This window comes from Podarcis cretensis, assembly GCF_951804945.1.
Source record: "Podarcis cretensis genome assembly, chromosome: 17".
Classification (NCBI taxonomy): Eukaryota; Metazoa; Chordata; class Lepidosauria; order Squamata; family Lacertidae; genus Podarcis; species Podarcis cretensis.
In genome coordinates this window covers 39,583,228-39,606,893 of record NC_137187.1, presented here as the reverse complement: position 1 = coordinate 39,606,893, position 23,666 = coordinate 39,583,228, and the positions used below count along the sequence as shown (strand labels likewise).

Sequence of the window (23,666 nt, the reverse complement as noted above, 5' to 3'; positions counted from 1 at the left end):
TTCATTTGAGTAATATATAGAAGTCAGCTTTACACGGCTTCTTGTTTGTTCCAGGAAGCACCAAGAGAAAGGACCAAGAAGAGGGTGGGGGAGAGACTGATCCTCTCTGGTAACTTGAGCTCAGGGCTCAGGTTAACCCTTTCATGCATGTGAGGGAGTCAATAACTGTATATTACAACAAAACCAGCTAGCAGTTTCAATATGGGGGCAAGTGATCGCTCAGCAAACATGTTGAATTGCAAAAAAATCAACGTGAGCCCTGTGCCTCCTTTGCAGGTGCCAGATGCCATTCGCAAATGCCAACGTGCCGGCATCACAGTTCGCATGGTGACAGGAGACAACATAAACACAGCCCGGGCCATTGCCGCCAAGTGTGGCATCATCCAGCCAGGAGAGGACTTCTTGTGCCTAGAAGGAAAGGAGTTCAACCGGCGGATCCGCAATGAAAAGGGAGAGGTGACTGAATAAATTATTTTAAGTGTCTGGAATGGTGCTGCTCCTTAAATTCCAGGGTGATTCTATGATTATCAATAGCAGTGCAAAGTGATAGCAGATTTGAGCCTTCATTTCTAGACCACTGATCATCTTGGTTGCTCTCCTCTGCACATGTTCCAGCTTGCTCTCCTTTGCACACGTTCCACATTCCTAAATTGTGGTGCCCAGAATTGGACACAGTATTCCATCATCATCACTTTTACTTTGTATACCATCTTTGTATACCATCTTGTGGTTTACAGGCGTTTTACATGCTGAAGAAACAAATAATGTACACCTTATAACAATCCAATGCAATACAATACAAAAATGTGATAATAAAACATAACTTTAAAACACGCAATAAAATATTCCAGGTGTGGTCTGACCAAGGCAGAATACAATCGTGCTATTATTTCCCTTGATCTGGTCACTCGACTTCTGTTTTGATGCCACCTAGAATAGCTCTTCTTCTTCTTCTTCTTCTTCTTCTTCTTCTTCTTCTTCTTCTTCTTCTTCTTCTTCTTCGCTGCTGTTGACTCATGTTAAGCTTGTGGTTCACTAAGATCCCTAGGACCTTTTTCACATTCTCTCCTGGTCAACCTTATGAGGGCCACATGCCAATGGTGAGCGGGGCCAGAGGCAAAAGTAGGGCAAGTATTAACTGTGACTTTTACTTTTGCACAGCATGCTAGTTTCTTCATGCTCACACACCCCTCACTATCTTCCGTCCAGGCAAGCAAGTAGCATTGTCAGAGTTCAAGGACACATTGCAGCCAGGCAAAAACACTCAGTGAGGGCTGGTGAAGGATGTGGCCTGGAGAGAGTCTTGAGGGTCAGGTACAGAAGTTTGGTGGGCTCCAGACCTGAGGCTTCTATTCCCTGGTGCAGACAGCACTGAGCTAAACCAATGGTCAGACTTAGTGAGGCAGCTTCCTGTGTTCCTTTTTCTCTCCTCCTCTTTTGCACACCAGAAGAGGAAGTCAGAAGCTTTTGCATTCTGTTTTTCAGTTTTGAACAAACCACAGGGAAATTTTCCCAGCTCTGCCACCTCCTTTCCCCCAGGGAGGAACATTTAAAAGAATTGAATTCTTCTTCTGAAATCAACAGACTTTTACATTGTTTTGTTATATTATTAGCTGCCCTGATAGGTAATACTTAAGGGTGGTGTATAGATCCTTCTATTAATGAATGAAATATGCAACAGTGCAGCCCACTCTACTGCCTTATTTCTGCCTCAGTCTGCAACAAGTGTTGCAGTGACTGCATTGAAAGTTCTGCCTGGGAATGTGTATTCCAGGCTGCAGTCCTAACACCACCTTCATAGACTCTAGAATTGTATAGTTGGAAGGGATCCCGAGGGTCATCTAGTCCAACCCCCTGCAAGGCAGGAATCTCAACTAAAGCATCCATGACAGATGGCCATCCAGTCGTTTCTGATTGTGCTGTCAGTCATCAAGGTTTGGATTGCATTGCCAGCCATCAAAGGATTACCATGCCTGTTTGAACTAGTCCTGAAGTATTTGAGAGAAACTGTGTAAGTGTGGTCCGTGTCTGGGAAGGCCCAGGGTCTCAGGAGCAGAGCACGTGCTTTGCATGAAAAGGGTTCTGGGTTCAATCTTTTGTGACTCCAGGTAGGACTGGGAAGAACCTGTCTGAAACCCAGGAGGGTCACTGCCAGTTGGTCCAATCAATACCAAACTCGATGGACTCAATAGAAGGCAGCTCATTTCACTTTATTAGTGAGTAGTTCTTACTTTAGGGTTACCAGACGTCCCCAGATTTGCAAATCTGTCCCTGGACAAATTCCATCCTGGAATGTCCCTAGAGTTGCAAATCTGTCCCCGGGAAACATGGCAGCGGCAGCCTCAGCAGCCCGGAGCCAGTCTGGTAGCGCAGTTGGCTCTAGCTGGCTTCAGGAGCTCCCTGCTGCCGCCACCACTGCCAAAGGTGAACCAGGGACGTCCGGCGGTACAGATCTCCTGCCCCCTTCCCCCTTTGTTTTGACAAATCGGGGGAGTCTCAGGAGTTGCAGGCTGCTGGCCGCTGCCAGGCAAGGTGCAAAGCCCTTCTTTTGCACCCTGCGAAACATAAATGTGCAGAGTTTTTAAAAAACTGGGCAACGGCCAGCCGCCCACGACTCCCAAGCTTCCCACGACCTGTCAAAACAAAGGGAGAAGGGGGCAAGAGATCAGGGAAGGCTTGGGAGTCACTGGCAGGCACATTTATGTTTTATAGGGTGCGAAAGAAGGGCTTTGCACCTTTATACAATATTCATGTGTGCTTGGGCCCAGGGTCTTTTGCCTCACCATCCCCACTACCTGTTGCTACTCAGCTTCAAAAAAAAAAAGGGGTCCCCGGATTCATTGAAAAAATCTATAACCATATCTTACTTGTCTCTGCCTCTCTGCCCTGCAGATAGAACAAGAACGCCTTGATAAAATCTGGCCAAAACTGAGGGTTCTGGCTCGATCGTCACCCACCGACAAACACACCTTGGTGAAAGGTAAGAGATTGCCAGTCTCTTTGCCCTTAGTCAATGCAGGAGAGAGCAACATGGGGTGGTGGGAGTCAGGGCTGCCATGGGGTCTGGTTGTCATTTTCTGTCGGTGAACTCCAGATATTCAGACCAGGTTATCTATGCAAGTCTTACCCATATATGGATGCAAACTTCTTGTAAAGTCACTGGTATTTATTTGGATGTGTAGCTCACTCACTACTAGCTAACCCACATTCTTGCCCTTGAAGGCATAATCGACAGCACTATCGGGGACCAGCGCCAGGTGGTTGCTGTCACTGGTGATGGGACGAATGATGGACCAGCACTCAAGAAGGCCGATGTGGGTTTTGCCATGGTAAGAGATGCTGAACTGAGTTCCCTGTGTCCACAGGGACATTTCCTTCACAGGGAAACAGGATGTAATATAAAAATAGAGCGTGTCACATATCCTTTGTCTGTGGGGTCTGCAGACAGGGAGGGAAATGCTTGCCCACGTAGAGTGAGGACAGTTTGCCTGCCCTCGCTCTGAATTGGCATCACATAGCCAGATCCCATTGGCTACATGTTGATGTTTTGTCACTGTCATGCTAGTTCTTTGATCTCCAATTAGTTGGAATCTCATAGCCAGGAAGAAGCCCTTGTGTTGTATACAGCTAACCTTTCTTCAGAGTAGACCTGGTGAAATCAATAGTTTTAAGTTAGTTAGTTAGTTAGTTAGTTAGTTAGTTAGTTAGTTAGTTAGTCAGATTAAAAGTTCATTGAACACAGCCCCTACTATTGAAAATAAGCAAATAATGCAGAAAAAACAGCTGATTGAAAAGTGAACAGACCTCAAACAAAAGTGAAAACTGAGTTTGAGGATTCAGGCTGGTGGTTATTTAAGCCCTTAAAAGCACTATTTTTACATCAAAAATGTTCAAACAGGAAAATTCGGCACATCCCTAATTTTCACCTTGTTAATCTTTAAATTTATCATACAGCACAGGCTGTAAGTCCTATTGAATTCAATCTCTTCCTTCTGAGTGGACATGTATAGGAGTGCTTTGAAAGCTAATGAAATGGACTCCATCAAATTGTACAGGAAGTGAATAAGATTTGGATCAGTGGTAACAGCCCTGCTTGAAGGGCCAGCAGCACTGTCTGCAAAGCACGAATCTATCTTGCACATTGAAACTCCTGTGATTTTTAAACTGGCAAAGAAGAATAGTCCCAGTTATACATATTCTAGCTCCAATATGGAAATATCTCAGGATCTAGGAATTTCTACAAAAACCTGTGTTTGTGAATCCTGTATGTATAACAGTGCAATGACATTAATCGTGAAGCTAATATCCTTTTGTTTCTGGAGTTGCAACAAAAATGTGCATTCCCTATATTTTCATTCTGGCAATATATTCAATTGATACAACTTTTATTTAATCTTTATGGTCCAGGAACCTGCTCCATAAATATGTATGATCCTGAAAACAGCAAACATTCAGAATAAAGGTACAATATTAGTTTACGAAATTTTAAACTCTGATGCTGAATTCACTTTATATTTCCTTTATAGAAATATGGAATCAGGCTACCCAAGTATCCAATCTAAAAACATATCAAAGAAATCTCACTAGATAGCCATGTGCATTTTTGTGCTGCAGAAGATGTCTCAGAGCCTACTGGTCTCAATATAGACTGACAAAAAGGTGAATCCCAAGTGCAGGCTTCTGAAGACACAAAAGCAAAATGCTGGGGGCAACTCTTTGATTATTTATTTGAAGCCTTTTTTTACCCTGCTCTTCAGCTGAAAAGGCTCCCAGAGCAGCTTACATAAACTCAATAATGATAAGACAGCCCCTGTCCTCAATCTAAAAGACAGGACGCAAAAGGGAAAAGGGATGAGGAGGGAAGAGGACAACAAGCAAACTCAGGCACCAGTTCTTAAAGTTGCAAAGTTCTCATAATGACCAGCTGAGGTGGAAACACTTGAGAGGAACCACATGGAGCTGGTCTCCCAGCAGAGCTGATGGAGTGGCCCTGTAGTCTCATCTCTCCTTCTGCTGCAACCTGATGGAATGGCTGCTTCTAGTCCGCATGTTGTGGGACATGTTCAGTCATTGCTCCTTCGGAGGATAATTTCTATATAACAAATTGGTTATCAGTGCAATGAGCAATTTCACCTTTACACTTGCCAAATATTTTGTCATATCCCAGAAATTTGCACAATGAGTGAATCATAAGAAGCCTGTCCTGGAAGAGCTTGTGTAACTGCCAAACAATTTCTCTGAAAATTCACTAAATTCCACTCCATTCGTATTCCATTTGTTAGTGCGAGGGGAAAAAATCAGTATATACAAATGAGAATTCCTGGATCCAAATGTGGGGCAAGTACTCTTTGGTGAGAGAACCCCAATACTGTAGAGATTTTGCATGCACAAAATATGCAACAAAGTAAAGTGTGGAAATATAAACTGTAAAACCTTAAGATGTGCCCTATTAAAGTGAGTTCCGAAGTTTCCCTTTTTCCCTAGCATAGAAAAATACCACACATTTGGTAAGTTAAAAATGGTGTTCTTATAAAGTCTCCCATGATCAGATTCATGTGCTTTATCCATACAGCATTCAGAAAAAGTTGCACAGGTAGTAAAACTTGGCTTAGTTACAAAGTGGTATAAGTTTCTAAATTATTTGTATAATATAAGTGGTTTGGTGTGCAGTCTGAGCTGGAGCAACCAGCTTAAACCTCTTCACACCCTGAGCTTCTGGAGAAGAACAATAGGCCTGATTACCTATTCCTCCCAAGGTAAGGGAAGTGGACATAGCTAAGCCTGGCAGGACAGCTTACTCTATGGTATTAACCCCTCCAGGCATTAATTAGACTTAAGCATGTTGATTATATGAGGCTGGTTATCCCACACCAGTCATAGATAGAAGAACAAAACAGCAAACATAGGTTGGTTGGTTTTTAAAAGACAGATAATTTGGGGAAAATATGAATACCATTCTGGAATGCTTTGGTGGTGAAATATTGCAGTGCTCTCTTATATCTCCCATTAGGTAGAATGTGTCACACCCTTTATTTTAACATTTGTTTTTTATGTTGTTTTAAATTTAAATTTAAAATCGATCAAACTAAGATAATACACATGCCTAGTGTATTGTGGGAATAATGTAGATGAGCAAAACATGGGATGTAGAGGGAAATGAGAGGTTACTGTCAGAGTGATGGTTAGGCAGGCTTCTAGGCTTCTAGGTTAGGCAGGAGAAAGGAGAGGTTGAAATATGTTCCATAGACATTTCTTTGCCAGTGCAGGCGCATAGTGGAAACTGGTATTGTGTAGAATTAGGCCACAACTTTGATTACAGGAAAGAGTAGGTTTGGCTCAGGCATTGGGCATGTATAGGAACCTGGTGGGGTCAGCCTGTGTTGGGGAGTTGCCCCCAACATGGATTGGGTGCCATGACCCCACCCAGGCCACCATTGGGAAAAGTGTATTGGCCCATTGGGCCCCCTGTGGACTGCTGGACAGAGTCACCTCTCCTGGACCCTTCTAACGGGGTACTCCAGTGACTAAGGATCCAGCCCAATGCCTTATCTGCCAAAGTTGTTACTGTTGCTATGAGGTAGGCAAAAACCTGCAAGCCAGCCAATTTGCTTGCAGGAGAAAATTCGTTCCATGGCAACTGAGTAAACCATAGCAAGGTCCATACACCACACGCCCGCTCCCCACTTGATCAGGCCCTAACAGACAGGGTGGGTGGCTGGGGAAATCCAGCCTGCCCCTTGCCACTCCTTTAAATAGGCTAGGAGTGGGCTAGGTGCAGCCCCCAAGCCCCTGCCCCTGATTGGCCTTTTGGGCATTGCCTGCCCATATCTGAAAGACTGTCGCAGCCGGAGGTGGGGTGGCACCAGGTGACCAACCCCTCCCCTTGGCCGCGGAAGAAGATGGCAGCTTCTCTGGACCCACCACAGCCATGCCATGTGGCAGATGTTGCCCACCCAGAGCTCCAGGTGAGCAGTTATTCTTTGTTAACATCGTTGCTATCCCTTCAGTTTACAGATATGTCCTGCAGATGTGTGATAAATGTAAATGAAGACTTAATATTGAATATGCAATTGAAATGCAGCTACCTGGTGAAACACAAATACGGCAATCCAATTAATTATGGGGGAAATGCAACTACAGTCATAACTCGAGTTGAATGTGCTTCAGGTTGAGTGCTTTTGGGTTGCATTCCACGGCAACCTGGAAGTAACGGAGCGCATTACTTCCGGGTTTCGCCGCTTGCGCGTGCGCAGACGCTCAAAATGATGTCACGCGCATGCGTGGAAACGGTGAAATGCGACCCGTGCACGCGCAGACGTGCCATTGCATCTTACGTTCCGTTCAGGATGTGAACGGGGCTTCAGAACAGATCCCGTTCTCATCCCAAGGTACCACTGTAATTTACCGGTACTTGCCTGGTTACTACCCATAATGTATTATATTCCCAGCAGTCAAGTTTTGAAAGTGTTCAGAGTTTTCTGGCAAGGTAAATCTTGACATCCAAGAGGAAAGGAAGTGGTGGAGAAAGGCATGAAATTTGTGGTTGTGTTGTTGGCAGAAAAACTTAACAGGTTCATCTTTTCCGACAAGAGACGATGAAGGCTCCTGCAGAAGTCCTTCTTTGAATTGCTGGCTTGGTCCTTGTGCATCAGTGAGGCTAAAGTGCTATTATAAAGTTGACCCACGGGCCAAGGGAGAGAGACGGTTGAGGATTCTTGTAATAAAGTACCCCTCATTTTGTGCCATTCCCAGGGCATAGCAGGCACTGATGTGGCAAAGGAGGCCTCTGACATCATCTTGACTGACGACAACTTCTCCAGCATTGTGAAGGCCGTGATGTGGGGGCGCAATGTTTATGACAGCATATCCAAATTCCTGCAGTTCCAGCTCACAGTCAATGTGGTGGCAGTCATTGTGGCCTTCACTGGTGCCTGCATCACACAGGTAGGCTTCATTGCTGTGCTGTAGTGGCAAGGCCCAGAGGAGGCTGGCCCATGAGGAGGAAGAGGGCACTTGCCCCACCGACCTCAGCCAGCCCTCAGCCAGCCCTGGGAGAGGATTTCTGAGTGTGTTTGATGCGATGTATATCAGGCTTCCTTATTGTGGGGACCATTTCTGAGATGTGTAAACCCTCTTCACCAACCTGCATAGAGATCTGACGTGTGTGCCCTGGGACACTGGGGGTGGGGTGCTTGTATGTCCCTTGTATGTATGTTCCCATCCCTGTTCAACTGCACGTTTAAGTAAATGCCTGCTGAACATAGCTAATGTTGCCCGAAAATTAGGAAATTACACATTTGGGAGTTGTAGGTGTATCTCATAGCCTTTCTGAGAAAGAGTAGCCATATGGGGAGAATCATGGTAAGGTGCATGGAAAATGAATGTTTGAGGAGCAGCGAGGTTAAGCTGACACGAGAGAAATGCTGAATACAGTTGCTCTATTATACATGGCTCTTGGAGAATATCAAGTCAAGTTCTCCTATAAGAACATACTTGAGAACCAGGCAGGAAGCAGATTTGAGGCCCAGCTCCATGTTCTGAGTAGAATGTTGAGAAAGTGGGGAAGAATTCTGGGGCTGAGTAAATTGGTCATTTAGGAGTAGTTGCTTACCAGGCTCCAAAGATAATCTGTGAGGTAAGGCCCATTTGTCTTGAAGGATAAAGGTAAACAGAACCACTGCTTTGTGATTTTGAATCAGGAATATTTCAGAGACATAAAAACCCCCAGTATCCTTAACAGGGGTGTTTTTAGCAGACAGGAACAGTGTGAAGAAACACCTCCAAATTTGATCTGTAAATTCTCTCTGGATTGAACTAATCCTGTAGATGATTTAATACCGGTCCAGTTCATTGCTTTCCATGCCCTAACAAACCTTTGCAAAGTGGATTGAACCAAAATAAATGCAAGCATATGAGGCTCCCGTAGACCATTGGCCCGTCTAGTCTAAGGACTTCCTGAGCCAATGACTACTCTGACTCTCCAAACCCTCAGGGCAGAACTACCTATTTCAAGACAAATGGGAGTTCCCACCCCATTCGCCCGATGGCACTGGATACTTCCAGATAGATGAGCTTATTTACTGTGGAACTGACATATGCATGTTTTTTCACAGCATCCGTACAATGTCATTGCCATCAAAATGCCATCCCTGCCCATCAAATACCTGACGTTCCAATGCCGCAATGCCCCTTCATCTCCACTTTTCTTGCAGGACTCTCCACTCAAAGCAGTTCAGATGCTGTGGGTTAACCTGATTATGGACACTTTTGCTTCCCTGGCTCTGGCCACCGAACCCCCGACGGAGGCCCTGCTGCTGCGCAAGCCGTACGGACGGAACAAACCCCTCATTTCCCGCACCATGATGAAGAATATTTTGGGCCATGCTGTCTACCAGCTTGTTATCATCTTCACCCTCCTCTTTGTGGGTGGGTTCTTAGGACACTGAGCTGGAGTTGGGAGGGGCAGGGGTGGGTCTGGGTCCACGGTTCGGAGAGGGAGGAGGGAGAGGCTTGGTTTGCTGGGTGTAGTGTCTTCTCTGTGATGCACTGCTTTACACCCCACCTTCCTCACCCGCAGGTGAGGTTTTCTTTGACATTGACAGCGGCCGCAATGCGCCCCTGCACTCTCCGCCCTCAGAGCACTACACCATCATCTTCAACACCTTTGTCATGATGCAACTCTTCAATGAGATCAACGCCCGCAAAATTCACGGCGAGCGCAATGTCTTTGATGGCATTTTTGGCAACCCCATTTTCTGCAGTATTGTGCTTGGAACCTTTGGCATACAGGTACAGGCCTGGTCTAAATGGATGTGAAGAACCAAACTGAGCTGGGAGGGTGGGAAAGACAAGATGGATGGATGACTACATGGATGGAAATGTGTGTTGGTGGCTGGCTGGCTGGCTGGCTGGCTAGTTGTTTTTGTTTTTTTAAGAAACTGGGCTTTTCATACACTCTTGCTTTAATAATAAATTTTATCATACAGTGTTGCTTGTGCTCTTCGTGTCTTATAAGGTTTCATAGGCCCCTGGCCCCATAGGCTGTTGTTGCTATTATATCAATATATCAAGCATCTTAACTGAGGTTGTGTACACACTAAACCTTTAAAGCATATCCGAAGCACATTTCCACTTCAAAGAATTCTGGGCGCTGTTATTTGTTGAGGGTTGCTGGCAGTGCTATTTTTCTAGAAAAAGAGGTGCCAGGACTCAATGCCTCCATTGTTCTCTTAGAATGGAAAGGCCACCCACCTGAGAAGTGCCGGAACTGAGCTCTGGTGAGTTCCAGCTGGGGAAAAAAGCCCTGGTTGCTGAACATTGTAACTCCATGAAAGGTAAACAAGTGTCCAGAAATCTTTGAGGGAAAGTATGTGCTTTGAATATGCTTTAAAGGTGTGGTATGTATACACAGCCTCAAGTAACAAAAGGGGAAATAGACAGGCCCCTGCCCCAAGGAGCTTGCTGTATAAATGTTGAAAGTGAGGAAGATGAGAGAGGGAGGGAAAGGGGGAGGCATCCTTAACAGGAGACAGGTGTGTGCAATTGCATATATATGTATTTAGGCTTCACTTTCTCTTGAGGGGTGAGGAATGAGGCACAGCTGGAATAAACATCTGTTGCTCTAGCCCCATATCCCAGCAGCCCTTCAAAAAGTCAGGACAAGACTGTGGGCAGTTTGGTTAAGAACACAAGAAGAGCAAATTCCATAGCTCTGCCTCAGAGCGAGCTCTGGCTCCTTGTATCTTCGTGGTTGTCCTCTTCAGACCTCTGGTTCTCCTTGTCCTGCTGTTACCATCTGTGACTCTTTCCTTCAACTTGGGGTGCTTCCAGACATGTTTTTATTGTGGGATTGGTTCTCATGCATACAAGTTTTTTTGCAGTGTCCGCACAGTGTTATTGTCATCAATATTCCAGTCCATATTTTTAGTTATTTATTTAATGTATTTGTATCCCACCTTTCTCTCAAGTTGGGAACCAAGGTGACTCTTAATCTAGATTAGCCCTTTATGGGGAAATCCAATAGAATGACAACAACTTTGTTGCCAATGACCCATTGAGAGTATTAAGCACCCTTGGTTGTGTGCTCTCCGTTCCCATTGTCACTATTGCCCACTCTGATCTTCCTGGATCCAGTCTTTTATCTCCTCTCGTCTATATGCAGTCCTGCCTGGCCACCAGCTCCCATGAGCCCACCCTTTCCCAACAGTGCGTATAGATACGGAAGGTGGGCTTCCCCCTACAGGAGTTTCTCTCACTCTGCCTCTCTTCCCCCCACAGATCGTCATTGTGCAGTTTGGGGGGAAACCGTTCAGCTGTTCGCCACTGAATGCACAGCAATGGCTCTGGTGTCTCTTTGTGGGCTTTGGGGAGCTTGTCTGGGGACAGGTAAGAAAACCCTTCTCCTGACATCTTCATTTGTGCTCATCATTGGATGGTTTTGGAGTGGAGGATAGGGTATTATTTATTATTAATCCTTCCTCTTCCTCACTTGTGTGAGCTTAGTGTCTGGTTAGCAGAGTGCAGCATAAAATGGAGAAACTTCTGGGACAAGGTTGCTTAACCTTGTTAATAATTATCCAGGACAGATAATAATTTAGCAGGCTGGGCCTTCCCCCTTTTCATCCCTCTAAACAAAGAATCACACAGAAGCCATGTCAGGATAAAAATATTGTTTGCTTACATAAAGTTCCAAACTTGGATACAGCAGTGAAAACAAGACAGGCAGAATATACTGTACTTCTATGCTATAAAATGTATGGTTGAGATAAAAAATGAAATCTGCTCTCAGGAGAACACCAGTTACATGGCAAAACGAGACTGAACTCTGAGGAGAGAGGAAGTAGTGAGGATTTTTTTCCTTTGTTACTTCCCACTGGGGCAAGCAGGAGATGAGACCTCACAGAGTGTCCACTCTGGGAATTTACAGAGGAACTCCATGTGTCTTTTAACCTTTGATTATCTAGCAAAACTTGAAATATTATTTTGGCTCAGGATTATTTCCCACACTCGTGTAGCATTTAAACTTCCCAGCCGTGCTGTAACACTGCAGTATCCCAAACAAGTGCAGAAAAACCTCTGGGTGCAGAGTGCAGAACTCAGCTTCCTAAGAATCTTTGTTTTCATTTTTTAAAACAAATATCAAGTTTCTCCCCTTCATGGATCACTGCCTTGCCGTGGCGAAGGGGCTTGAAGAACTCAGAGAAGCTATGAACTATGCCGAGCAGGGCACCCAAGATGAACAGGTCATAGTGGAGAGTTTTGACCAAACGTGATCCACCTGGAGGAGGAACCGGCAAGCCATTCCAGTATCCCTGCCAAGAAAACTCCATGGACAAAGACAACAGGCATATAAAAGTTATGACGCTGGAAGATGAGCCCCTCAGGTCGGAAGGCGTCCAACATGCTACTGGGGAAGAGCGGAGGGCAAGTACAAGTAGATCCAGAGCTGATGAAGCGGCTGGGCCAAAGCCGAAAGGACGCTCAGTTGCGGATATGCCTGGAAGCGAAAGGAAAGTCCAATGCTGTAAAGAAAAATATTGCATAGGAACCTGGAATGTAAGAACCATGAACATGGGTAAGTTGGAGGTGGTCAAAAATGAGATGGCAAGAATAAATATTGACATCCTGGGCATCAGTGAACTAAAATGGACGGGAATGGGTGAATTCAGTTCGGATGACCATCATATCTACTACTGTGGGCAAGAAACCCGTAAAAGAAATGGAGTGGCCCTCATAGTCAACAAAAGAGTGGCAAAAGCTGTACTGGGATGCAATCTCAAAAATGATAGAATGATCTCGATACGAATCCAAGGCAGACCTTTTAACATCACAGTAATCCAAGTTTATGCACCAACTACTGGTGCTGAAGAAACTGAAATTGACCAATTCTATGAAGACTTACAACACCTTATAGAAGTGACACCAAAGAAGGATGTTCTTCTCATTATAGGGGATTGGAATGCTAAAGTAGGGAGTCAAGAGATAAAAGGAACAACTGGCAAGTTTGGCCTTGGAGATCAAAACGAAGCAGGGCAAAGGCTAATAGAGTTCTGTCAAGAGAACAAGCTGGTCATCACAAACACGCTTTTCCAACAACACAAGAGACGACTCTACACATGGACATCACCAGATGGGCAGCATCGAAATCAGATTGATTATATTCTCTGCAGCCAAAGATGGAGAAGCTCTATACAGTCAGCAAAAACAAGACCTGGAGCTGACTGTGGCTCAGATCATCAGCTTCTTATAGCAAAATTCAAGCTTAAACTGAAGAAAGTAGGAAAAACCATTGGGCCGGTAAGATACAATCTAAGTCAAATCCCTTATGAATACACAGTGGAAGTGAGAAACAGGTTTAAGGATTTAGATTTGGTGAACAGAGTGCCTGAAGAACTATGGATGGAGGCTCGTAACATTATACAGGAGGCAGCAACGAAAACCATCCCAATGAAAAGGAAATGCAAGAAAGCAAAGTGGCTGTCCAATGAGGCCTTACAAATAGCGGGGGAGAGAAGGCAAGCAAAATGCAAGGGAGATCGTGAAACATACAGGAAATTGAATGCAGATTTCCAAAGAATAGCAAGGAGAAACAAGAAGACCTTCTTAAACAAGCAATGCAAAGAAATAGAGGAAAGCAATAGAATGGGAAGAACCAGAGATCTGTTCAAGAAAATTGGAGATATGAAAGGAACATTTCGTACAAAGATTTCCATAATAAAGGACAAAAGTGGAAAGGACCTAACAGAAGCAGAAGACATCAAGAAGAGGTGGCAAGAATACACAGAGGAATTATACCAGAAAGAAACGGATGTCTCATATACCCCAGGTAGTGTGGTTGCTGACCTTGAGCCAGACATCCTGGAGAGTGAAGTCAAATGGGCCTTAGAAAGCACTGCAAATAACAAGGCCAGTGGAAGTGATGGTATTCCAGCTGAACTATTTAAAATTTTAAAAGATGATGCTGTTAAGGTGCTACACTCAATATGCCAGCAAGTTTGGAAAACTCAGCAGTGGCCAGAAGATTGGAGAAGATCAGTCTACATCCCAATCCCAAAGAAGGGCAGTGCCAAAGAATGCTCCAACTATCGCACAATTGCACTAATTTCTCACGCTAGCAAGGTTATGCTTAAAATTCTACAAGGAAGGCTCAAGCAGTATGTGGACCGAGAACTCCCAGAAGTGCAAGCTGGATTTAGAAGAGGCAGAGGAACCAGAGACCAAATTGCAAACATGCGCTGGATTATGGAGAAAGCTAGAGAGTTCCAGAAAGACATTTACTTCTGCTTCATTGACTATGGAAAAGCCTTTGACTGTGTCGACCATGGCAAACTATGGCAAGTTCTTAAAGAAATGGGAGTGCCTGATCACCTTATCTATCTCCTGAGAAATCTCTATGTGGGACAAGAAGCTACAGTTAGAACTGGATATGGAACAACTGACTGGTTCAAAATTGGGAAAGGAGTACGACAAGGCTGCATTTTGTCTCCCTGCTTATTTAACTTATATGCAGAATTCATCATGCGAAAGGCTGGGCTGGATGAATCCCTAGCCGGAATTAAGATTGCCGGAAGAAATATCAACAACCTCAGATATGCAGATGACACAACCTTGATGGCAGAAAATGAGGAGGAATTAAAGAACCTTTTATTGAGGGTGAAAGAGGAGAGTGCAAAATATGGTCTGAAGCTCAACATCAAAAAAACGAAGATCATGGCTACTGGTCCCATCACCTCCTGGCAAATAGAAGGGGAAGAAATGGAGGCAGTGAGAGATTTTACTTTCTTGGGCTCCATGATCACTGCAGATGGTGACAGCAGCCACGAAATTAAAAGACGCCTGCTTCTTGGGAGAAGGGCAATGACAGGCCTAGACAGCATCTTGAGAAGTAGAGACATCACCTTGCCAACAAAGGTCCGTATAGTTAAAGCTATGGTTTTCCCAGTAGTGATGTATGGAAGTGAGAGCTGGACCATAAAGAAGGCTGATCGCCGAAGAATTGATGCTTTTGAATTATGGTGCTGGAGGAGACTCTTGAGAGTCCCATGGACTGCAAGAAGATCAAACCTCTCCATTCTGAAGGAAATCAGCCCTGAGTGCTCACTGGAAGGACAGATTGTGAAGCTGAGGCTCCAGTACTTTGGCCACCTCATGAGAAGAGAAGACTCCCTGGAGAAGACCCTGATGTTGGGAAGGATGGAGGGCACAAGGAGAAGGGGGCGACAGAGGACGAGATGGTTGGATAGTGTTTTCGAGGTTACCAGCATGAGTCTGACCAAGCTGCGGGGGGCAGTGGAGGACAGGAGTGCCTGGCGTTCTCTGGTCCATGGGGTCACGAAGAGTCGGACACGACTAAACGACTAAACAACAACAACAACATCAAGTTTCTAGTCCTTGTGGCTGCAAAGATGGCATTAAAATGGACAGTAAAATCTCAGAAGCCATGAGTATGGTTTCAGTGTCCTGATTGTATCCTACCTCTTTTTTATGGCTTGGAGAAACAGAATGTATCTATCTCAACACAAATATATGAAAACATGCTTGATTTGCATGATGTACATGTGTTACAGACTCTAGCTTTTCTATGCACAGAATTTTGGCTACCTTGGGCCTATGTTGTTTTGCTGCCCTGGGCAATGGAAAATGCCATTGCATGCCTGTGCTGCCACCTGAGGCAGCCTGAGGAGTAAAAGGAGGCAGGCAGCTGGGCATGTGCACTGCCTGAGGCAACTGCCTCATGAGTGGGCCGGCCCTGGCTTGGGAACAAAATGCTGATCTGGCGGACTAATGTTTAGGAAGGACTGTGCACAGAGGCAGCATATGCAGGTACTTCTTTCTTGCTGTCCTGAGAAATTGCAAGCCACTGAATCCTGCCCACTGGCACAACAACCGTGTAGGATTAGAAGATCAAGTTTTTTAGACCTCTTCTTTTATTGTGAGTTGCACCATATAGTCAGATACTAAAGACAGGCATGCCACGTTCTCTTGGAACTGGGGAAGCACCAATCAACACCCTTGTTTAGCTCTAGTATGTCCAGTTAATGAGCTGACTCATTAACTGGACATACTAGAGCTGTGGGGTATTCACTTTTGGGGCAATGGCATATGATCCTCAGTGGGCTCCCCAGAAGGCAATGAAGCCCTCAGGCCCTACCTTCTGTTGGCAGTAGGTAGAGCAGAGTGGAGGGCCTTCTCACCTGACCCCTCTGGCAGGGGTCACTGAGAAGGGGGCAAGGCGCTGGGGAGGCTATGTAGTGTTCCCACCAGTGTGTTTGCAGCATGCTGGCCTTGCCCCTCATATCCTCTGGGTAAATTGCAGCGACTCCAGTGCTGTGAGGTCAAGGTGATCCACCACTGTCTGAAACCCATGGCCTCACCTGAAGAGCTAGAATCTTTTTGTAAAATAAATAAAATAATGCTGTGAATCTTGGGAATTGTAACCAAACATTGCACACGAATGCATGCAATCAGGCAAATTTACAGTTGTAAAAAAACCCTGGTTTTACTGCTTCTGGAGGTGATGGTGTTAGAGAGTTTGGGGAGATTCTGGGGATCTTGATAGGGATGAAAATCACATGGTAAATGATTGAGTGCCCCTTTTCTGCCCTACTAATACTTCTCTCCAAATTCCCCACTCCTTAAGTTTGCTGACCCCTGGCTTAAGCTATGCAGTCACATAAGGGCTCCTATTCTACTGAGAAAATGTTGAAATGTTCAACCGACATCTGCTCCCTTCTGCAGGTCATTGCCACCATCCCCACCAGCCACCTGAAATGCTTGAAGGAGGCAGGGCATGGCCCCGGGAAGGATGAGATCACTGATGAGGAAATGGCGGAGGATGAGGAGGAAATTGACCATGCTGAGCGGGAACTCCGTCGTGGTCAGATCCTTTGGTTCCGTGGCCTCAACCGTATCCAGACCCAGGTATGAGATAATGGGGAGGCGCCTCCCGCCAGGCTTCCCTCACCCTTGCCCAACCCTTCCTTTGCTTTAGCAGTGACTTGACGATAAACCTTTCATCTGGTTATCTCCTACCCCATCCCAAGACACCTGATGCTCATGCCTGGGGGAGAGAGAGAGAGACCTCCAATGCTGGTCTAAGCATTTCATTTCCCCGCTGCCTTGTTTCAGCAGAAAGAACTAATGAATGCAGTGCTTGGGTGCATGAACAGAGGCAGCCTATAGAAGCAGAAATGGGATGACGAGTTGCTGGGTGGTTTGGAAATGCCCAGAAAAATGAGAACAAAATCTGTGGCTGAGATGGTAGCAGCAGAAATGTTGGTGGTGGAAGTAGCAGTAGTAACAGCAGTCATAGAGTAGTCCTTTCTATAGTTATCAGGTAGGTCATTTGAATTCCCATATTACTTTTAGGGAATGGAAGACAAGAGATGGTGACTTGTCCAAGGCCATCCAGTGTGGCTGTAGCTAAAGACGGACTCAGTTCTGACCTCTCTGATAGTAGCAAGGATCCCTGCAAAGCCACATGCTCCCTGAGTTGAGCCCATATTCTGTGCTCTTGCCCCATTTGAAGGGCAGAAGGCAGACATAGTAAGGCCAGCAGAACATGCACTGTCTGAATCACCCAAGATGTTATGCTCCATGCTCCATTGCTCCTGTTTTTTTCAGGAACCCAGTGTGGTATTAAAGCTGGGGCATCAAACATAAGATCCTGCAGTGTTTTCACCCTACTATAGTCTACACAATCTGAACATTTGCAGGGCCACAAAGCCACAGGCTGGTGTACTTACTCTCAAACCAAGCCACTGTTGGAAATAGCCCAAGCTATTGACATTAAATTGGTATCTGTGCCTAAGACACGCTTGCAAATGTCTGTGTGCTTCCTTGTACTGGGGAGGTGCAGTAAGCAGATTCCAGGAAGCAGACTTTTGTTATGAACCCTCTTTCAAAGCCTCTTTTCTTCCCTGCCTGGAATATATTTTAGAAAGTGAAGCACTTGCAGTGGGTGGTGGACAAATGGAATATAGGTTTAGGGGAAATGATATTTGTCAAATTGAAGGAGAATGGGCATTTCAGTGGTGGAGTGATGAGGAATTTGGCCCTTCAAGTCATTTGGGTTTTATATCCCTTCATCTTACTAGTGGCAGGAACATACCTCCCTGTAGATTAATGATGTCTATAGTCCCCATATGGTGGCGACTGCACTGAGTAGCATCTAGAGCCTCAAAGTATGAATATGCACCTTGTTTCCTCTGTAAGACAGTCCTTGCTTTCCTTATAGCCAGATTTTACAAGTTTGCCACAAGAAGAATAAAATATGGAGATCAAATTCTGCAAATGTGCTTAATTGACTGGGTAGTTAGTTTTCTACCACACCCATAAATCATTCAAATGTGATTTATTAGACGCAAGTTTCATTTGGCACCTACAACAGTGACACGGTGGATGTTTTCATCCAAGTTTTTTCTCAGGGTAGGCCTGTATAAGTTAATGAACATGACTAAGGTCTCATCCACACTTCCACTTTTCTCATGCCCAGAAAGCAGTTTTCTGCTTAACCCACTTTCTAGGCATGGGTCCAAGCAGTTCCCCCCTTGCCTTGCTCCTTTCCCAGGGAAAATCCCCTCTTTAGCTGTAAATCTGAACAAATGACAATCTACAGAAAACCTGATTGCTGTTTGCTCTGATGGCGCGCTAAAGAGCAGTTTTCCCCAGGGAAAAGCAACAGGACAACAGGAAGTATGGATAGGCCCTAAGTCAGATCCATTAATTTCAGTAGGCCTATCCTGAGTAAATCTTAGTTGAATACCACCCAGTGACACTGACATTATCCCAGTTATAAGGAAAAGAGGTATTCACAGAAAATAGGCACTATGACACACAGAAAAGAACTCCTTCCATAGTCACTGGAAACCTTGCAACTCTCCTTCAAGTCTCAGGCTGCTTCCACACTAGGGGTTTATTCTGGAACTGTGATTCTTTGTCCACTTACTCTTTTAAGGGACATCTATATGACATTGTCATTAAAGTGCAGCTGCCTTATATTTTCCCTGTACTTTTTTCAACTTATTTTGAGAGCCCACAAATGCCGACATTGTTTGAATAGAATGGAACTGCTGCAGAAGCACCTTAACTCTACTCTTCTGTCCTTCTTTTTATCTTTTTAAGAAATGTGGTTTTGATGTGTGCAGTGACATTTGGGGCAACTGAGCCCTAATCTGCCACACCTTTTCACCTTAGAACACTCATTATTACCTATCCATCTGACTCCATTTTAGCAGTGTGTTGAATTTTTTAAGCTTTACTTTTAGATTTGTGTTAAAATGCTTTGTCACATTAACAAAAAAATAAGAGCAGCGACACAATAACACTTCAGTGAAAAAGCATTCTACTGCAAATGTTAAAATTAACAAATAAAATGAACATGCTTCTGAAATGCATTTTTACACCGCTTCCACGTGGCAGTTTATTGTAGCAGCCTTGGTGCTGCTCATACATACAAGTTTTGTGCAGCACCCACTCAAAGTCGTCTTCATCAAAACGGAACCTGTGAAAATGATAAATAGGGATTAAATGGGGGGGTGTATGGGACATCTTTTTGATGATGTTGTTGTTGTTGTGTGGATGCTGTGAAAAACTTGGAAGCATGAGCAGAACAGTGGGCTTATCCACACTAAAGGTTGGGGCAAAATGCAAGTGTGGATAAGCCCAGTGTCCACAATAACCTGCCTTACTTTCTTACCCATAATGCTATGTTACGCCCTTTAATATGGACAGAACAGAATAAGATGTACATACTCCAAAAGTGCAATGCTGAGTGAAGTATGGGAAGTCCATTTCAGTTTCACATGTTGTTTAAAGCAGAAGAGCAATGTCTGGGTAGCTCTAATAGCCTACAGTCTGGAAGCACCCTCAGGCAACCACTTTTACTTCATCAGGCTTGTAAACAGCCATGAGGTCCAGAAACTTGTGTCTTATTTCTAAAAGGCGAATCAAAGCTAGGATTATCTGGTATTTGACATCAGCACTGAAGATCAAGTACCACAGTCTTAGCTCTGCAATAAAAGAATGCAAGATTATACTCGGACACAAAACCCACCTGAGGGCAGGTTGTACCACCTCTAGCCATTGTGGGGATTCTGTGCCACATACTTCAAACTAGGTCCATGTGAGAGGAACAATTTCAAGACAACCATGTCTGGCTTCTATGTTCTAACAACATGCTTTCTGATTGCAGCCCTTCCCTACCCCCTCCTCCCTTCCCACTTCCTCAAACTGCCTTAAAGAGGGGGTGGGACATGTGCCTGGCAATTTTTCTTTCCCTTTAGAAAGTCAAACAAAAGCTGGTTTTTTCTTGCCTTAAGACTTGATGCTCATGGGATCTCAGAAGTTCTCAGGCCTGGAGCATGATGAGGAATGACCAATGGCATGTTGCATAGCAAAGTTGTTGCTTAATGGATGAAATGAAATGAATAGAACCCGGAATCCCAACTCTTCTCCTGTACTAGCTCCATTCCATGTAAATATGGCTGATTCCAAGGCATCCCAAAGTGAGGGAGACTGCTCAGCTGTCCCCATCCTCTTATTTCCCTTTTCTAAGAAGAAAACAACACACACTCATATGCAGCATGTGTCAGCAATGCAATGCAACCCAGGGATCCTGGTTTTGCTCCATACGGTAAACTTCACAAGATGTTCCCCTACAGGAATGAAGGAGCAGGGCTTCCAGAATGGAGTGTAGGGCTTCCAGGCAGGCCCAAGCCCCAGCTCTTTCACTTTTAAGCACTGTGCCTTATCCCCAGCCCGCTAAACTGGCTTTATCCTGTGAGATGGTGACAAAGCATGGCAGCAACCTGGTGTTAATACCAATCTGCATCAACTTGAAAGGTGGAAGCATTTCCCAAGAGGCCGGCTAGCTGTTAAAGAGGTAGGATGACAATGTGTCTTGCTCTGCAGGGGATAATCCTGTACCTGAAGGGCTGTCTGTCTGGTCCAGGCCCTGTTTAAAGAGCCCTGTCTTGAAGTTGCCCATCAATAGTTAGCATATGGACTGTGCAGACACACAGAGCTCAGCTAGTCATGGTCTTCTTCCCTGCTATGGTGAGATTTGTTGTATTTTGACTTAAATTATAGTAATTATTTCTAAACTTGCACCTATACATATAAACTAGCATATACAAATTGTATGCAATCTGTGTCCTCCTTTGTCCTCCTTTTTGGCTGATGCGTTTGCTTTTTTTGTGGTGCCAGCCTAGGAAGAAGGGAGCAGGGTGCTTCCTGTGGTTCAGAATATGCCTTGTATAAAAAGATGACTGGCCTCAGAACGATGGAGGCTCACCTGCATCCAGCTGCTCATCCCATTTGCACCAGCAGGAGATCAAGAATTCCCAACTGGTCCATGGCCTTCCCTCCATTCCCTGATGGGTTCATTTGGTTTTATAACAATATACACAACCTTTGCTGCAACCTAGTGTGGACAAGTACCCCTTTGCATAACTGGGGGGAAGTGCAGCCAAGAGAGTGACTTGCCAAAGGCCACCTCAGTGAGCTAAAACTCTCACACTTAATTTATTTTCCCTGCAGAGCAACACTGGCTTTGCGCCACTGCTCACATGTTGCTGGTAGTCATGAAAAAGTGAAGGTGCAATGAAGGTGAGCTTGCAGTGTGACTGAAATACTCCACAAGACTGAGAATTGAGAGAATTGTTATTTCTGCAACAGAAGAAATTCATCACATGTTCCATACAATTGCCTATATTTGAGAACTGCTAACAGCAGTCAGATTTTTGTTTCTTATTCTGGTACTTCAGATGGCTACCTGTCATGGATGCTCTAGTTGAGATTCCCAAATTACAGGGGGTTGGATTAGGTGATCCTTGGGAACCATATTCTATGGTTCAGTTATTTACGCAGGGTTCACTGAAGGGCTCTTTCCCTTCCCCACCATCCTTTCCCCTGTGGCGTCACTGAGCCCCCTAGACATAGTTGCTCAGTCAGGTGCATGGGACACACCTTGTTCATACATTCAGTGCAATTCAAATGGTAAGGCTTTCTATGGACCATCACTATACCATTTCCTATTGCAGTTGTTGTTTACATACTGGAATGATTCCTCCTACAATAAAAATAAAAATAAATGACACATCCTTGCATTTAGAAAAATGGCATATCAAGGCATGTTTCCCCTGACATACTAGTTTTCTACTTGTGCAAGTTTGTTTCTGGGGAACATTCCCCAAAGTGCTAGGAAAAGCTTCACTGGTTAATTCTGCTGAATCTATCAATAGCTTTAATACCTCATTATGCTTTTTTGGGTGGGAAGGAGATGAGATGAGGTGGTTAGTGGCTAAGGGCTGGCTTAAACAGAACCCTGGCATGCAGGTGACACATGCAGCCAGGTGTGTTTTTACCTCTGTCAAAAACTTTGAACCAGGGTCTACAAACACAAATGCCTATGGGAGCAGGCTTGTCCATAGGATACCTACACTCCTTTTTCTCAATGGACAAATAATGTGAGCAATGCATACTCACTCAGGCATTTACAGAAATGGATGATACCACTATCCACCCCAATTCTGTATAAAGTGGTCCCATAACCCTGCTGCATGAATTAGCTATGTGTGTTTCAGAAGTACCAAATGCAACTGCTATATTTGGGCAGGGGAAATGCCCCCCGCCCCGTTAAATCTGGGGAGGGGGTGTCTTCCTAACCATGTGACTATGACTTGCTTGCTTGAGTCTTCGATAAATATCTTGGCCTGTTTGCTTTCACACTCTGGTATAGTAGTGAACTACATCAAACAAGAATTCAAGGAGGGTAATTTGCAGGATTGGGAGGTAGATGCTCTGTGATTTTTTTGTTCAGGTAGATAGCCTTTTCTACACAGTAATATTCTAATATTAGTCCTTTGATTCATTACTTATATGGCATGGCACGGCATGCTTCAATGTAGGGCAGCTCAATTTTAAAGCAAATTTTAAAGCAAAAAAGTGGCAAATGTAGGTAGCAAACGTCTCCGCTCACACACGACCTAGCAATTTTTTGTTCTTTTATTTATCTCTTGGGCAGCAGTGTGTTCCCTTTCTATACAGACCAACACTGGAGCATTCATCTAGCTAGCTGCACAACAGCACACTCTTCAATTTTTCCCCATAAGGCGTATGCAACAGGAAGGCAGGGGTGCTACTTTGCTGTTCCATCTCAGACTTAATATTGCCTGAGCCCTGCCAGCAGTGGGGGACCTCGGGGTCTCAAATTTCCCAGGCGCCCTGTGCAGGCCAAAATCCAGTGCCTTCCCCCTCTCCCTTCTGAAGTATAGTTCTGACATCCCCTGTGGCTCTGCGCCCAGTGCGCACAAACCAACCACACCCCTAGCACTCTGCTGCCAGACATTTTATTTTATACTTAATTTTGCCAACAATTTTTATTTGCATAACTAAGATTAAACAAAACAAAACAAGTTCCTAGCCAGCCTCCAACAATGAGATAGGCTACAGAATGAAAACTACTCATAATCAACCTTCAACAATAAATAGGGATGGTTTTTATATACAATATTTAGGCTGCAATTCTTAGTGCGTTAGCAGGAAATAAAAACAACAGAACAAAATAGCACATTGTTTTGAGTAAGCCCACTGTGTTCATGTTGCTTCAACAAATCAGAAGTGGAGAATCGGTTTTCTTTGGCAACTTCAACAGTATAAAAGAAATA

The 23,666-nt window shown here is 44.6% G+C and overlaps 1 protein-coding gene across 8 annotated transcripts in view; it reads left to right on the top strand.

Annotated features, from left to right (window-relative positions):
- ATP2B3 (ATPase plasma membrane Ca2+ transporting 3) overlaps positions 1 to 23,666 on the top strand; it is a 121,728-nt gene that overhangs the window by 83,564 nt on the left and 14,498 nt on the right. For all 8 annotated transcript variants that reach the window (XM_079958667.1, XM_079958662.1, XM_079958660.1 and 5 more), the window contains 8 exons: positions 277 to 456; positions 2,893 to 2,980; positions 3,223 to 3,329; positions 7,753 to 7,944; positions 9,213 to 9,426; positions 9,578 to 9,789; positions 11,278 to 11,385; positions 16,738 to 16,920. In XM_079958667.1, the coding sequence (XP_079814793.1) occupies positions 277 to 456; positions 2,893 to 2,980; positions 3,223 to 3,329; positions 7,753 to 7,944; positions 9,213 to 9,426; positions 9,578 to 9,789; positions 11,278 to 11,385; positions 16,738 to 16,920 (1,284 nt within the window). The remainder of the gene's footprint in view (positions 1 to 276; positions 457 to 2,892; positions 2,981 to 3,222; positions 3,330 to 7,752; positions 7,945 to 9,212; positions 9,427 to 9,577; positions 9,790 to 11,277; positions 11,386 to 16,737; positions 16,921 to 23,666) is intronic.